Here is a 13,342-nt window from a genome sequence, read left to right as displayed (position 1 = left end):
ATTTTTTCAGACATGTTTCCTTAAGCCACCTGACCAGATCTTGACCTTGGGATCCTCCTGTCTCAGCATCCCAGTTAGCTGAGATGACAAGCTTGTGCCACCCTCCCTGTTCCAGCTAATATTTTGAACTTTCAAGTGGGAAAGACAAGAAAGGTATGCTGATATACATTACGCAACCACATATTTTGTGCAACTTACCTTCAATTAATATGTCTGTAATTCTGTTAAATGATTCTAGGAAAGGAAATATAAAGGAGGAATGAAATATTTGGGAGGTATGTTGTAACACACTCCTTTAGGAAATCATCTAAGTTACAAGTCATCAAACTAAAAGCAAGCTGTTGCCTTTCTCCCAGATAAATGTCTGCACACCTCTAGTTCTTCCTTGATTCTGATTAATTATTGTCTTGAAAATGGAAGACACATTTTAAAAAGGCAATAGACCCCATCAGTTTCTTGCAGCCATTGCATTACTTTATAATGGCGATGTTCTACATTTAAAATAAACCATCTAATTAATTTTTGTTTGAGTTACCATAGCTTTAATGAAGAATATATAAATTTATTGGAGTTTGAGTTAAGTATTCAATTTTTTCCTAACTCCCACTTAGAATAAACGAAGCATAAATCCTTGCCAGAGAAGAGTGAGCAATATAGTCCTTAAGTCTACATATTTATTCATAAATTCTATTCCTTTAGTCTATTCATTTGTGTGTGTGTGTGTGTGTGTGTGTGTGTGTGTGTGTGTGTGTATGTGTTTGTGTGTGTGTGTGTGTATGTGGTTTTTTGAGGCAGAGTTTCTCTGTGTAACAACCTTAACTGTCCTGGAACTCATTTTGTAGACCAGGTTGGCCTCAAACTCACAGAGATCCACCTGCCTCTGTCTCCTAAGTGCTGGGATTAAAAGTGTGCACCACCACTGCCCAGACTAGTCTATTCATTAAAGCCTCCATTCTGTGTGACACTCCACAAACTAAGAAATGACATTATTGTTGTTGATCTTATTTATGTGTCTGTGTGTTTTACTTGCATTCATATATGTGCACTATGTGTGTGCCTGTTGCCTGCAGAGGCAAGAAGCAGGTGTCACATTGCCTAGAAGTTGAATTACAGTCAGTTGTAAACTACCATGGAAGTGATGGAAATTGAACCCTGGTCCACTATAAGAGCAACAAACGATCTTAAGGGCTGAGCCATCTCCCCAGTCTCTGCTGTTGTCGCTGCTATTGTTATTGGTGGTGGTGTCTATGTCTGTGTGTGTGTGAGTGTGTGCACGCTAGGGTGGGGCAGGTTCCATGGTTCACAGGTGGAGGAGGTCAACTGGCAACTTTTCGAGTTCTATCCTTCCACCTTTATGTGGGTTCTGGCAACCAAACCCAGTCTCCAGACCTATGTGGCAAGCCCCTTCACTGACTGAGCCATCTTGCTGGCCCAGAAATGAAATTTTTCTCCAGCACTATGACTTTGGGTGCCTTTCTACTGTATACATTTAATGCACAGTAACCTCGAAAAAAATTAGTAGCTCTGAAAAAAATAGATCACCACATAGGCATTTGTGAATTTGATGTCAAGTTGGAATGATATAAAAAGGATGATAAAATATCTAATTCATAAAACAATAATATTATAATTTTGTCCACTAAAGCTCTCTGAAGCCTTTTTCGGAATGATAGATGGAGCAGGGAGTCAGTATAGTAAAAATTTAAGGCTCTTTCATGACTTGTGTCTTCAGTTTGTGTTAGAGATAGGAGACAAACTACTCCTTCAGAAGTAAGTTCTCCTGCTGGATTACTGCAGATTGTGATGCATTTTGCTCTAAAGAGGATTGTATCACTGAAAAACAGAGACTCCAGATTCAGTAGAGAGAGGGAGACACAGCAATTCACCACTTGACACTGTAAAAGTGTTGGCAAGTTAGATAATGTCTTTGGATACGTTTTTTTTTTTTTTTTTTGAGTAACATGGGAAAATAACCTCCCCATAATTAAATGAGATGATGTCTTTAAACAAACAATTACATTCCTAATTGCTCAGTATGAAAAATGTGTCAAAATTCCATCAGACAACTCTGTTCCAGTGGTACTACTGATGCAAATGCTGGGTTAGGGCCATGTGGGACCCGATATCAAATGGAAAGCCCGGAGCAGTGACCTGGGTTTGAGGGAACAACGATCTGGGTAGATGTCACTCCTCTGCTCAGAGCTTGTGGGACAGCCCTGCCTCAACCTGGCCCTCCTATGGATCACAAGGGCACTACTGGGCTAGTCAAAATGAAAACAAGTGGAATGGGTTCTAAAAACATGGGTAACTGTCATCTGGACTTCCTGGTCTCTGGCTTTGTTTACTCAGGTTGAACCTCTGATTTTCTTTAGTCACAAGGGAAGATGTCTCTTTAACATGCCTACCTTCTAACACTTTGCATAATTGTCATATTAATATTATTGTAGTGTTCAGTTTCTTATTACCTAGTAACTCCCCCCACAATGTTTAAATCTTTTCTCATAGCGTTCTCATAGCACATGACACACAGTTCACAGACAATAAAAGTTAATCAAATGTAACAAAATTACAGAAACTTCTGTTACAGAATATTTTAAACATTGTCCTGATATGTAGGTGTAGTGTTGGCCGCTTCTGCACTGACTCAGTTTTCTTATATTGTTCTTTTGTTTTTTTTGTTGATTTGTTTTTAGTTCAATTTCTAATATCTGAAGCTTCAATTCACTGGCATTTCCCTTTAAGAATAATATCCTTTCTGCCCAGTTTATAGCCATTACCACAGAAAGGAGAGTGGTGTTGAAAGTTAGGAACCCAATCTGTCTCCTGAGTGTAATGCCTTACCTATATCTGCTAACTGAAATGCTCCTTGACGTCCTTGTTTAAAAATGTTAACAAAATGCATTTTTTGAAAATGTTGGTTGCTGTGAAAATTAATACATGCTACACAACCCAGATTAGTGTCTTGTTGCCCCATAGAACACACCTCTGATTCTTTGGCTTTGTTATAAAATTTATTTTTCAATTAAGCTCTTGAAGACAATTGCCTATTCTTTCATGAAAGTCCTACATTACCTAGCAAGATATGAAACATAAAATACTAGATAATTTTGATCTGATCTTTAATTATATAAATTATCCCCATGACCATTATTTATTAGATTTATCAGGCAGCCTTATGCTAAACGGCAGTATGAGTGATACCCTTACTCTCCCTTGCCTGACTTTTCAGATGTGGTGGATTTGGTCATGCCTTCACCTGTAAGAGTGGTGGATTTATGGTTCTTTTTCTATTCCTGGTTAAAAAGTAATAATAATATTGTATGTGGTTATAGTATAAATAGTGGATATTTTATCATGTATCTCAAATCCATATATTGATAAAATGGATCATCTCTAATAATTTCTCCTAGAACTCAGGTCCTTGGTTATATTATTTAACTTGATCATAAGTTGGGTCTTAGATGTGCTTGGGAAGAATCACCAGCAGAGCACACAGATGAGCCTTGATTGCATTATTATCAGAAGTACTGATCAGAGGCTAGGCTTCCTATGTGCCTGCTTCAATCATCACACTATACCAGGATTTGTTATTTTGTATGAGAAAGATAGCAAACTTCTCCTGAAGTCAGAAAATTCACATTAGAATAAAGATGCTTGGTAAACATGAGTATTCACCAATTTCAGGACTTATTATCATATTTAATTATTATAACATCTTATAATACCCTAGTGGGAATTAGGGCAACCATTGCATTGGCACATGAACACCCTACATTCAGCTAATCATACTTGCCTTCATTTGTCGTAGGCTCAGCTCCTGGTCCACTAGTACTATTCCTTCGGCTTGTGGTTCCTTCATCAACTTGGACAGTTCTTCCAGGAACATCAGTGGATAAACTGGATGTCCATGTGTTTCCAGGTGAGGGCTCAAATGTTACAGTCACTCGGGGTGATGGTTCTAATGTTGAAGTCCAAACACTAAATGTGCTTATAGATTGTGATACTGAAGATGAAGGTCTAGGCACACTAGTAGTTGCAGGTGTTTGTCCAGAAGAAAGTGAAATGCCACGTGGTAATGCAGTTGAAGATGATGTTCCAATGGAAGACAGAGTTGTGTCTGTAACTGCAGTGGACGCACCAGTGGTCACTGAACCAGTGACTGTTACCCTAGTAGTTAAGAGTACTTTAGCTGAGGATAGTGTTGTTGCTGATTCTGCAACTGATGATGTATTTCTCAAGGTGACTGCAGTTGACAAGCCAGCTTCATGTGAGTCGGTAACTGATACTTTAGTTGTTTCCAGTGTACTAGATGATGGTCCAGTTGTTACTGATTGTGCGAGAGATTGTGCAGATCTCACTGTAACTACAGTAGGCAAACCAGTTGTTCCTGTTCCAGTAAGAGTTTCTGTACTTGTTTGTTGTCCTTCTGCTGATGATGTTCCAGTTGTTGTTGTGGGGTGAGAGGCTATTCTAGTTGAATTTGAAACTACAGTAGATAGCACTGTGCTCCCAGCTGATTGTGTGGATGTTTTACTCACTTCAGGTGATTGCCTAGAAGTTACAGTCACACTAGTTGTCTGGCCAGATGTCACAGCCAATTTATCATTTGTCACCATACTTTGTGACACTGAAACTGATGGATTACTTGCTGCTGTGGGCCCAACTGTTTGTCCAGATGTCACTGCCTCTCTAGGTGGTGACAGACTTGTTGTTTCTTCAACTGATGTTGCCTTTGTCATGGTGCTTCCAGTAGTTGGGGCAGTTGACTCTGTGCCAGTGATTGATACCTTAGTAGTTTCTGGTGCTTGAGATGATGGTCCAGGTGTTGCTGATTGTGCAAGAGATTGTGCAGATCTCTCTGTAACTATAGTAGACACACCAGTTATTCCTGTTCCAGTAACAGTTTCTGTACTTGTATGTAGTCCTTGTGCTGATGAAGGTCCAGTTGTTGTTGTAGAGTGAGAGGCTATTCTAGTTGGATTTGAAACTACAGTAGATAGCACTGTGCTCCCAGCTGGTTGTGTGGATGTCTTACTCACTTCAGTTGATTGCCTAGAAGTTACAGTCACACTGGTTGTCTGGCCAGATGTCACAGCCAATTTACCATTTGACACTGTGCTGTCTGACACTGAAACTGATGGACTAGTTGCTGCTGTGGGCCCAGCTGTTTGTCCAGATGTCACTGCCTCTCTAGGTGGTGATGTAGTTGTTGTTTCTGGAACTGATGTTGCCTTTGACATGGTGCCTCCAGTTGATGGGGCAGTCAACTCTGTGCCAGTGACTGATACCTTAGTGGTTTCTGGTGCTTGAGATGATGATCCAGATGTTGGTGATTGTGCAAGAGATTGTACAGATCTCTCTGTTATTGTAGTTGACACACCAGTTGTTCCTGTTCCAGTAAGAGTTTCTGTACTTGTTTGTTGTCCTTCTGCTGATGATGTTCCAATTGTTGTTGTAGAGTGAGAGGCTATTCTAGTTGGATTTGAAACTACAGTAGATAGCACTGTGCTCCCAGCTGATTGTGTGGATGTCTTACTCACTTCAGGTGATTCCTTAGAAGTTACAGTCACACTGGTTGTCTGGCCAGATGTCACAGTCACAGGAACGTTTGTCACAGTACTGCTTGACACTGAAACTGATGGGCTATTTGCTGCTGTGGGTCCAGCTGTTTGTCCAGATGTCACTGCCTCTCTAGGTGATGATGTGGTTATTGTTGTTTCTCCAACTGATATTGCCTTTGTCGTCGTGCCTCCAGTTGATGGGCCAGTTGACTCTGTGGCCGTTGTTGATACCTTAGTTGTTTCTGGTGCTTGAGATGATGTCCCAGATGTTGGTGACTGTGCAAGAGTTTGTGTAGGTCTCTCTGTAATTGTAGTTGACACACCAGTTGTTCCTGTTCCAGTAACAGTTTCTGTACTTGTTTGTTGTCCTTCTGCTGATGATGTTCCAGTTGTTGTTGTGGGGTGAGAGGCTATTCTGGTTGGATTTGAAACTACAGTAGATAGCTCTGTGCTCCCAGCTGATTGTGTGGATGTCTTACTCACTTCAGGTGATTGCTTAGAAGTTACAGTCACACTGGTTGTCTGGTCAGATGTCACAGGCAATTTATCATTTGACACCATAGTTTGTGACACTGAAATTGATGGACTATTTGCTACCGTGGGTCCAGCTGTTTGTCCAGATGTCACTGCCTCTCTAGGTAGTGATGTGGTTATTGTTGTTTCTCCAACTGATATTGCCTTTGTCGTCGTGCCTCCAGTTGATGGGCCAGTTGACTCTGTGGCTGTTGCTGATACCGTAGTTGTTTCTGGTGCTTGAGATGATGGTCCAGTTGTTGCTGACTGTGCAAGAGATTGTGCAGATCTCTCTGTAACTACAGTAGACACACCAGTTGTTCCTGTTCCAGTAACAGTTTCTGTACTTGTATGTTGTCCTTCTGCTGATGAAGGTCCAGTTGTTGTTGTAGAGTGAGAGGCTATTCTAGTTGGATTTGAAACGACAGTAGATAGCACTGTGCTCCCAACTGATTGTGTGGATGTCTTACTTAATTCAGGTGATTGCTTAGAAGTTGCAGTCACACTGGTTGTCTGGACAGATGTAACAGCCAATTTATCATTTGATACTGTGTTGTCTGACACTGAAACTGATGGACTAGTTGCTGCTGTGGGGCCAGTTGTTTGTCCAGATGTCACTGCCTCTCTAGATGGTGATGTAGTTGTTGTTTCTACAACTGATCTTGCGGTTGACATGGTGCCTCCAGTTGATGGGGCAGTCAACTCTGTGCCAGGGACTGATACCTTAGTTGTTTCTGGTGCTTGAGATGATGATCCAGATGTTGGTGATTGTGCAAGAGATTGTGTAGGTCTCTCTGTAATTGTAGTTGACACACCAGTTGTTCCTGTTCCAGTAACAGTCTCTGAACTTGTTTGTTGTCCTGCTGATGAAGGTCCAGTTGTTGTTGTAGGGTGAGAGGCTATTCTAGTTGGATTTGAAACTACAGTAGATAGCACTGTGCTCCCAGCTGATTGTGTGGATGTCTTACTCACTTCAGGTGATTGCTTAGAAGTTACAGTCACACTGGTTGTCTGGCCAGATGTCACAGTCACAGGAACGTTTGTCACAGTACTGCTTGACACTGAAACTGATGGGCTATTTGCTGCTGTGGGTCCAGCTGTTTGTCCAGATATCACTACCTCTCTAGGTGGTGATGTGGTTATTGTTGTTTCTCCAACTGATATTGCCTTTGTCGTCGTGCCTCCAGTTGATGGGCCAGTTGACTCTGTGGCCGTTGTTGATACCTTAGTTGTTTCTGGTACATGAGAAGATGATCCAGTTGTTGCTGACTGTGCAAGAGATTGTGCAGATCTCTCTGTAACTACAGTAGACACACCAGTTGTTTCTGTTCCAGTAACAGTTTCTGTACTTGTTTGTTGTCCTGCTGATGAAGGTCCAGTTGTTGTTGTAGGGTGAGAGGCTATTCTAGTTGGATTTGAAACTACAGTAGATAACACTGTGCTCCCAGCTGATTGTGTGGATGTCTTACTCACTTCAGGTGATTCCTTAGAAGTTACAGTCACACTGGTTGTCTGGCCAGATGTCACAGTCACAGGAACGTTTGTCACAGTACTGCTTGACACTGAAACTGATGGGCTATTTGCTGCTGTGGGTCCAGCTGTTTGTCCAGATGTCACTGCCTCTCTAGGTGGTGATGTGGTTATTGTTGTTTCTCCAACTGATATTGCCTTTGTCGTCGTACCTCCAGTTGATGGGCCAGTTGACTCTGTGGCCGTTGTTGATACCTTAGTTGTTTCTGGTACTTGAGAAGATGATTCAGTTGTTGCTGACTGTGCAAGAGATTGTGCAGATCTCTTTGTAACTACAGTAGACACACCAGTTGTTTCTGTTCCAGTAACAGTTTCTGTACTTGTTTGTTGTCCTGCTGATGAAGGTCCAGTTGTTGTTGTAGGGTGAGAGGCTATTCTAGTTGGATTTGAAACTACAGTAGATAGCACTGTGCTCCCAGCTGATTGTGTGGATGTCTTACTCACTTCAGGTGATTCCTTAGAAGTTACAGTCACACTGGTTGTCTGGCCAGATGTCACAGTCACAGGAACGTTTGTCACAGTACTGCTTGACACTGAAACTGATGGGCTATTTGCTGCTGTGGGTCCAGCTGTTTGTCCAGATGTCACTGCCTCTCTAGGTGGTGATGTGGTTATTGTTGTTTCTCCAACTGATATTGCCTTTGTCGTCGTGCCTCCAGTTGATGGGCCAGTTGACTCTGTGGCCATTGTTGATACCTTAGTTGTTTCTGGTACTTGAGATGATGATCCAGTTGTTGCTGACTGTGCAAGAGATTGTGCAGATCTCTCTGTAACTACAGTAGACAGACCAGTTTTTTCTGTTCCAGTAACAGTTTCTGTACTTGTTTGTTGTCCTGCTGATGAAGGTCCAGTTGTTGTTGTAGGGTGAGAGGCTATTCTAGTTGGATTTGAAACTACAGTAGATAACACTGTGCTCCCAGCTGATTGTGTGGATGTCTTACTCACTTCAGGTGATTGCTTAGAAGTTACAGTCACACTGGTTGTCTGGCCAGATGTCACAGTCACAGGACCGTTAGTCACCGTACTGCTTGACACTGAAACTGATGGGCTATTTGCTGCTGTGGGTCCAGCTGTTTGTCCAGATGTCACTGCCTCTCTAGGTGGTGATGTGGTTATTGTTGTTTCTCCAACTGATATTGCCTTTGTTGTTGTGCCTCCAGTTGATGGGCCAGTTGACTCTGTGGCCGTTGTTGATACCTTAGTTGTTTCTGGTACATGAGAAGATGATTCAGTTGTTGCTGACTGTGCAAGAGATTGTGCAGATCTCTCTGTAACTACAGTAGACACACCAGTTGTTTCTGTTCCAGTAACAGTTTCTGTACTTGTTTGTTGTCCTTCTGATGAAGGTCCAGTTGTTGTAGGGTGAGAGGCTATTCTAGTTGGATTTGAAACTACAGTAGATAGCACTGTGCTCCCAGCTGATTGTGTGGATGTCTTACTCACTTCAGGTGATTCCTTAGAAGTTACAGTCACACTGGTTGTCTGGCCAGATGTCACAGTCACAGGAACGTTTGTCACAGTACTGCTTGACACTGAAACTGATGGGCTATTTGCTGCTGTGGGTCCAGCTGTTTGTCCAGATGTCACTGCCTCTCTAGGTGATGATGTGGTTATTGTTGTTTCTCCAACTGATATTGCCTTTGTTGTCGTGCCTCCAGTTGATGGGCCAGTTGACTCTGTGGCCGTTGTTGATACCTTAGTTGTTTCTGGTTCTTGAGAAGATGATCCAGTTGTTGCTGACTGTGCAAGAGATTGTGCAGATCTCTCTGTAACTACAGTAGACACACCAGTTGTTTCTGTTCCAGTAACAGTTTCTGTACTTGTTTGTTGTCCTGCTGATGAAGGTCCAGTTGTTGTCTTAGGGAGAGAGGCTATTCTAGTTGGATATGAAACTACAGTAGATAGCACAGTGCTCCCAACTGATTGTGTGGATGTCTCCCTCACTTCAGTTGATTGCCTAGAAGTTACAGTCACACTGGTTGTCTGACCAGATATCACAGTCACAGGACCACTTGCCACTGTACTGCCTGACACTGAAACTGATGGACTACTTGCTGCTGTGGGTCCAGCTGTTTGTCCAGATTTCACTGCCTCTCTAGGTGGTGATGTGGTTATTGTTGTTTCTCCAACTGATATTGCCTTTGTCGTCGTGCCTCCAGTTGATGGGCCAGTTGACTCTGTGGCCGTTGTTGATACCTTAGTTGTTTCTGGTGCTTGAGATGATGGTCCAGTTGTTGGTGACTGTGCAAGAGTTTGTGTAGGTCTCTCTGTAATTGTAGTTGACACACCATTTGTTCCCGTTCCAGTAACAGTTTCTGTATTTGTTTGTTGTCCTTCTGCTGATGATGTTCCAGTTGTTGTTGTAGGTTGAGAGGATATTCTGGTTGGATTTGAAACTACAGTAGATAGCTCTGTGCTCCCAGCTGATTGTGTGGATGTCTTACTCACTTCAGGTGATTGCTTAGAAGTTACAGTCACACTGGTTGTCTGGCCAGATGTCACAGTCACAGGACCATTAATCACCGTACTGCTTGACACTGAAACTGATGGGCTATTTGCTGCTGTGGATCCAGCTGTTTGTCCAGATGTCACTGCCTCTCTAGGTGGTGACACAGTTGTTGTTTTTTCAACTGATGTTGCCTTTGACATCATGCGTCCAGTTGATGGGGCAGTTGACTCTATGCCGGTGACTGAAACCTTAGTTGTTTCTGGTGCTTGATATGATGATCCAGATGTTGGTGATTGTGTAAGAGTTTGTGTAGGTCTCTCTGTAATTGTAGTTGACACACCAGTTGTTCCCGTTCCAGTAACAGTTTCTGTACTTGTTTGTTGTCCTTCTGCTGATGATGTTCCAGTTGTTGTTGTAGAGTGAGAGGCTATTCTAGTTGGATTTGAAACTACAGTAGATAGCTCTGTGCTCCCAGGTGATTGTGTGGATGTCTTACTCACTTCAGGTGATTGCTTAGAAGTTACAGTCACACTGGTTGTCTGGCTAGATGTCACAGCCAAATTATCATTTGACACCATAGTTTGTGACACTGAAACTGATGGACTATTTGCTGCTGTGGGTCCAACTGTTTGTCCAGATGTCACTGCCTCTCTAGGTGGTGATGTGGTTATTGTTGTTTCTCCAACTGATATTGCCTTTGTCGTTGTGCCTCCAGTTGATGGGCCAGTTGACTCTGTGGCCGTTGTTGATACCTTAGTTGTTTCTGATACTTGAGAAGATGATCCAGTTGTTGCTGACTGTGCAAGAGATTGTGCAGATCTCTCTGTAACTACAGTAGACACACCAGTTGTTTCTGTTCCAGTAACAGTTTCTGTACTTGTTTGTTGTCCTGCTGATGAAGGTCCAGTTGTTGTTGTAGGGTGAGAGGCTATTCTAGTTGGATTTGAAACTACAGTAGATAACACTGTGCTCCCAGCTGATTGTGTGGATGTCTTACTCACTTCAGGTGATTCCTTAGAAGTTACAGTCACACTGGTTGTCTGGCCAGATGTCACAGTCACAGGACCGTTAGTCACCGTACTGCTTGACACTGAAACTGATGGGCTATTTGCTGCTGTGGGTCCAGCTGTTTGTCCAGATGTCACTGCCTCTCTAGGTGATGATGTGGTTATTGTTGTTTCTCCAACTGATATTGCCTTTGTTGTCGTGCCTCCAGTTGATAGGCCAGTTGACTCTGTGGCTGTTGTTGATACCTTAGTTGTTTCTGGTGCTTGAGATGATGGTCCATTTGTTGCTGACTGTGGAAGAGATTGTGCAGGTCTCTCTGTAACTACAGTAAACACACCAGTTGTTTTTGTTCCAGTAACAGTTTCTGTACTTGTTTGTTGTCCTTCTGCTGATGAAGGTCCAGTTGTTGTTGTAGAGTGAGAGGCTATTCTAGTTGGATTTGAAACTACAGTAGATAGCTCTGTGCTCCCAGCTGATTGTGTGGATATCTTACTCACTTCAGGTGATTGCTTAGAAGTTACAGTCACACTGGTTGTCTGTCTAGATGTCACAGACAATTTATTATTTGACACAGTGCTGTCTGACACTGAAACTGATGGACTAGTTGCTGCTGTGGGCCCAGCTGTTTGTCCAGATGTCTCTGCCTCTCTAGATGGTGATGTAGTTGTTGTTTCTTCAACTGATCTTGCCGTTGACATGGTGCCTCCAGTTGATGGGGCAGTCAACTCTGTGCCAGTGACTGATACCTTAGTGGTTTCTGGTGCTTGAGATGATGATCCAGATGTCGGTGATTGTGCTAGAGATTGTGTAGATCTCTCTGTAATTGTAGTTGACACACCAGTTGTTCCCGTTCCAGTAGCAGTTTCTGTACTTGTTTGTTGTCCTTCTGCTGATGATGTTCCAGTTGTTGTAGGGTGAGAGGATATTCTGGTTGGATTTGAAACTACAGTAGATAGCACTGTGCTCCCAGCTGATTGTGTGGATGTCTTACTCACTTCAGGTGATTGCTTGGAAGTTGCAGTCACACTAGTTTTCTGGCCAGATGTCACAGCCAATTTATCATTTGTCACTGTGTTTCCTAACACGGAGACTGATGGACTAGTTGCTGTTGTAGGCCCAGCTGTTTTTCCAGATGTCACTGCCTCTTTAGGTGGTGATGTTATTATTATTGTTTCTCCAACTGATATTGCCTTTGTCAATGTTCCTCCAGTTGATGGGCCAGTCGACTCTGTGCCAGTTACTGATAATTTAGTCATTTCTGGTGCTTGAGATGATGATCCAGTTGTTGCTGATTGTGCAGATCTCTCTGTATTTGTCATTGACACACTAGTTGTTCTTGTTCCAGTAACAGTTTCTCTACTTGTTTGTTCTCCTTGAGGTGATGAAGGTCCAGTTGTCATTGGAGGGCTAGAGGACATTCTAGTTGGATCTGAAACTATGGTAGATAGCACTGTGGTCATTTGTGTCTCTCCTAATGTTTGTCCAGAACTTACTGTCAAGCTGGTAGCTCCTGGTAAAAAGAAATAAGAAAAATGAAATGAACACCTTTGGGTCTTCTGGTAGTCTGAATCAATGCTATTTTCTTTTTCTTTTTGTATATCTTTTTCACTTCTCAAGACATCGCATTTTTTTCTTTTTGATACTGTGGAAATTCTGATACTTTATTTCTTTAACAAAGTGTTTTTCAATCTTCCTAATGCTGTGATCCTTTAATACACCTCTTGTGGTGACCTTCAACTATAAAATTATTTTCTTGCTATTTCATAACTGCAAATTTACTGTTATTTATGATAATGCAAATATCTGATGTGCAGGATATCTGATATGAGACCCTCAAGGGGGCTGTGACCCACAGGTTGGGAATGGATGATTTAACCAGAAGTTACTCAGTCTGTCCTACCAGAATATAATGCATTCTTCATTTAGCAGGATATTTAATTAATTAATTATGTGGGTACTGAAGATGTAACATGGAACCTTGTGTAGGCTTGGCGAATATATATACATATATATATATATATATATATATGTATATATGTATACACACACACTCTCTCTACCCCTACACACACTCTCTCTCTCTCTCTCTCTCTCTCTCTCTCTCTCTCTCTCTCTCTCTCTCTCCCTACACCATCCCTGGGAGACATTCTATTTAAAAGCCCTTGTTCACAAGTACTCTAAGAGGCATTTCTTTTAAAATCTGATGGAAAAGGAAATGTCATAATAGACAAAGGGAAGGGCTTGTGTGGGTGCTACCCATGCTAGAAATGTGGAAGTAGAC

General features: G+C 42.2%; 1 protein-coding gene across 1 annotated transcript in view; it reads right to left on the bottom strand.

Moving 5' to 3' along the window:
- Window positions 1-13,342, bottom strand: part of Muc19 (mucin 19, oligomeric) — a 186,241-nt gene that overhangs the window by 18,090 nt on the left and 154,809 nt on the right. The window contains exon 139 of the mRNA XM_052747381.1: window positions 3,794-12,571. Coding sequence (XP_052603341.1) covers window positions 3,794-12,571 — 8,778 coding nt within the window. The remainder of the gene's footprint in view (window positions 1-3,793; window positions 12,572-13,342) is intronic.

This window comes from Peromyscus californicus, unplaced genomic scaffold, assembly GCF_007827085.1.
Source record: "Peromyscus californicus insignis strain IS unplaced genomic scaffold, ASM782708v3 Scaffold_20__1_contigs__length_68692818, whole genome shotgun sequence".
Lineage (NCBI taxonomy): Eukaryota > Metazoa > Chordata > Mammalia > Rodentia > Cricetidae > Peromyscus > Peromyscus californicus.
This window is presented reverse-complemented; position numbering and strand designations above follow the sequence as displayed.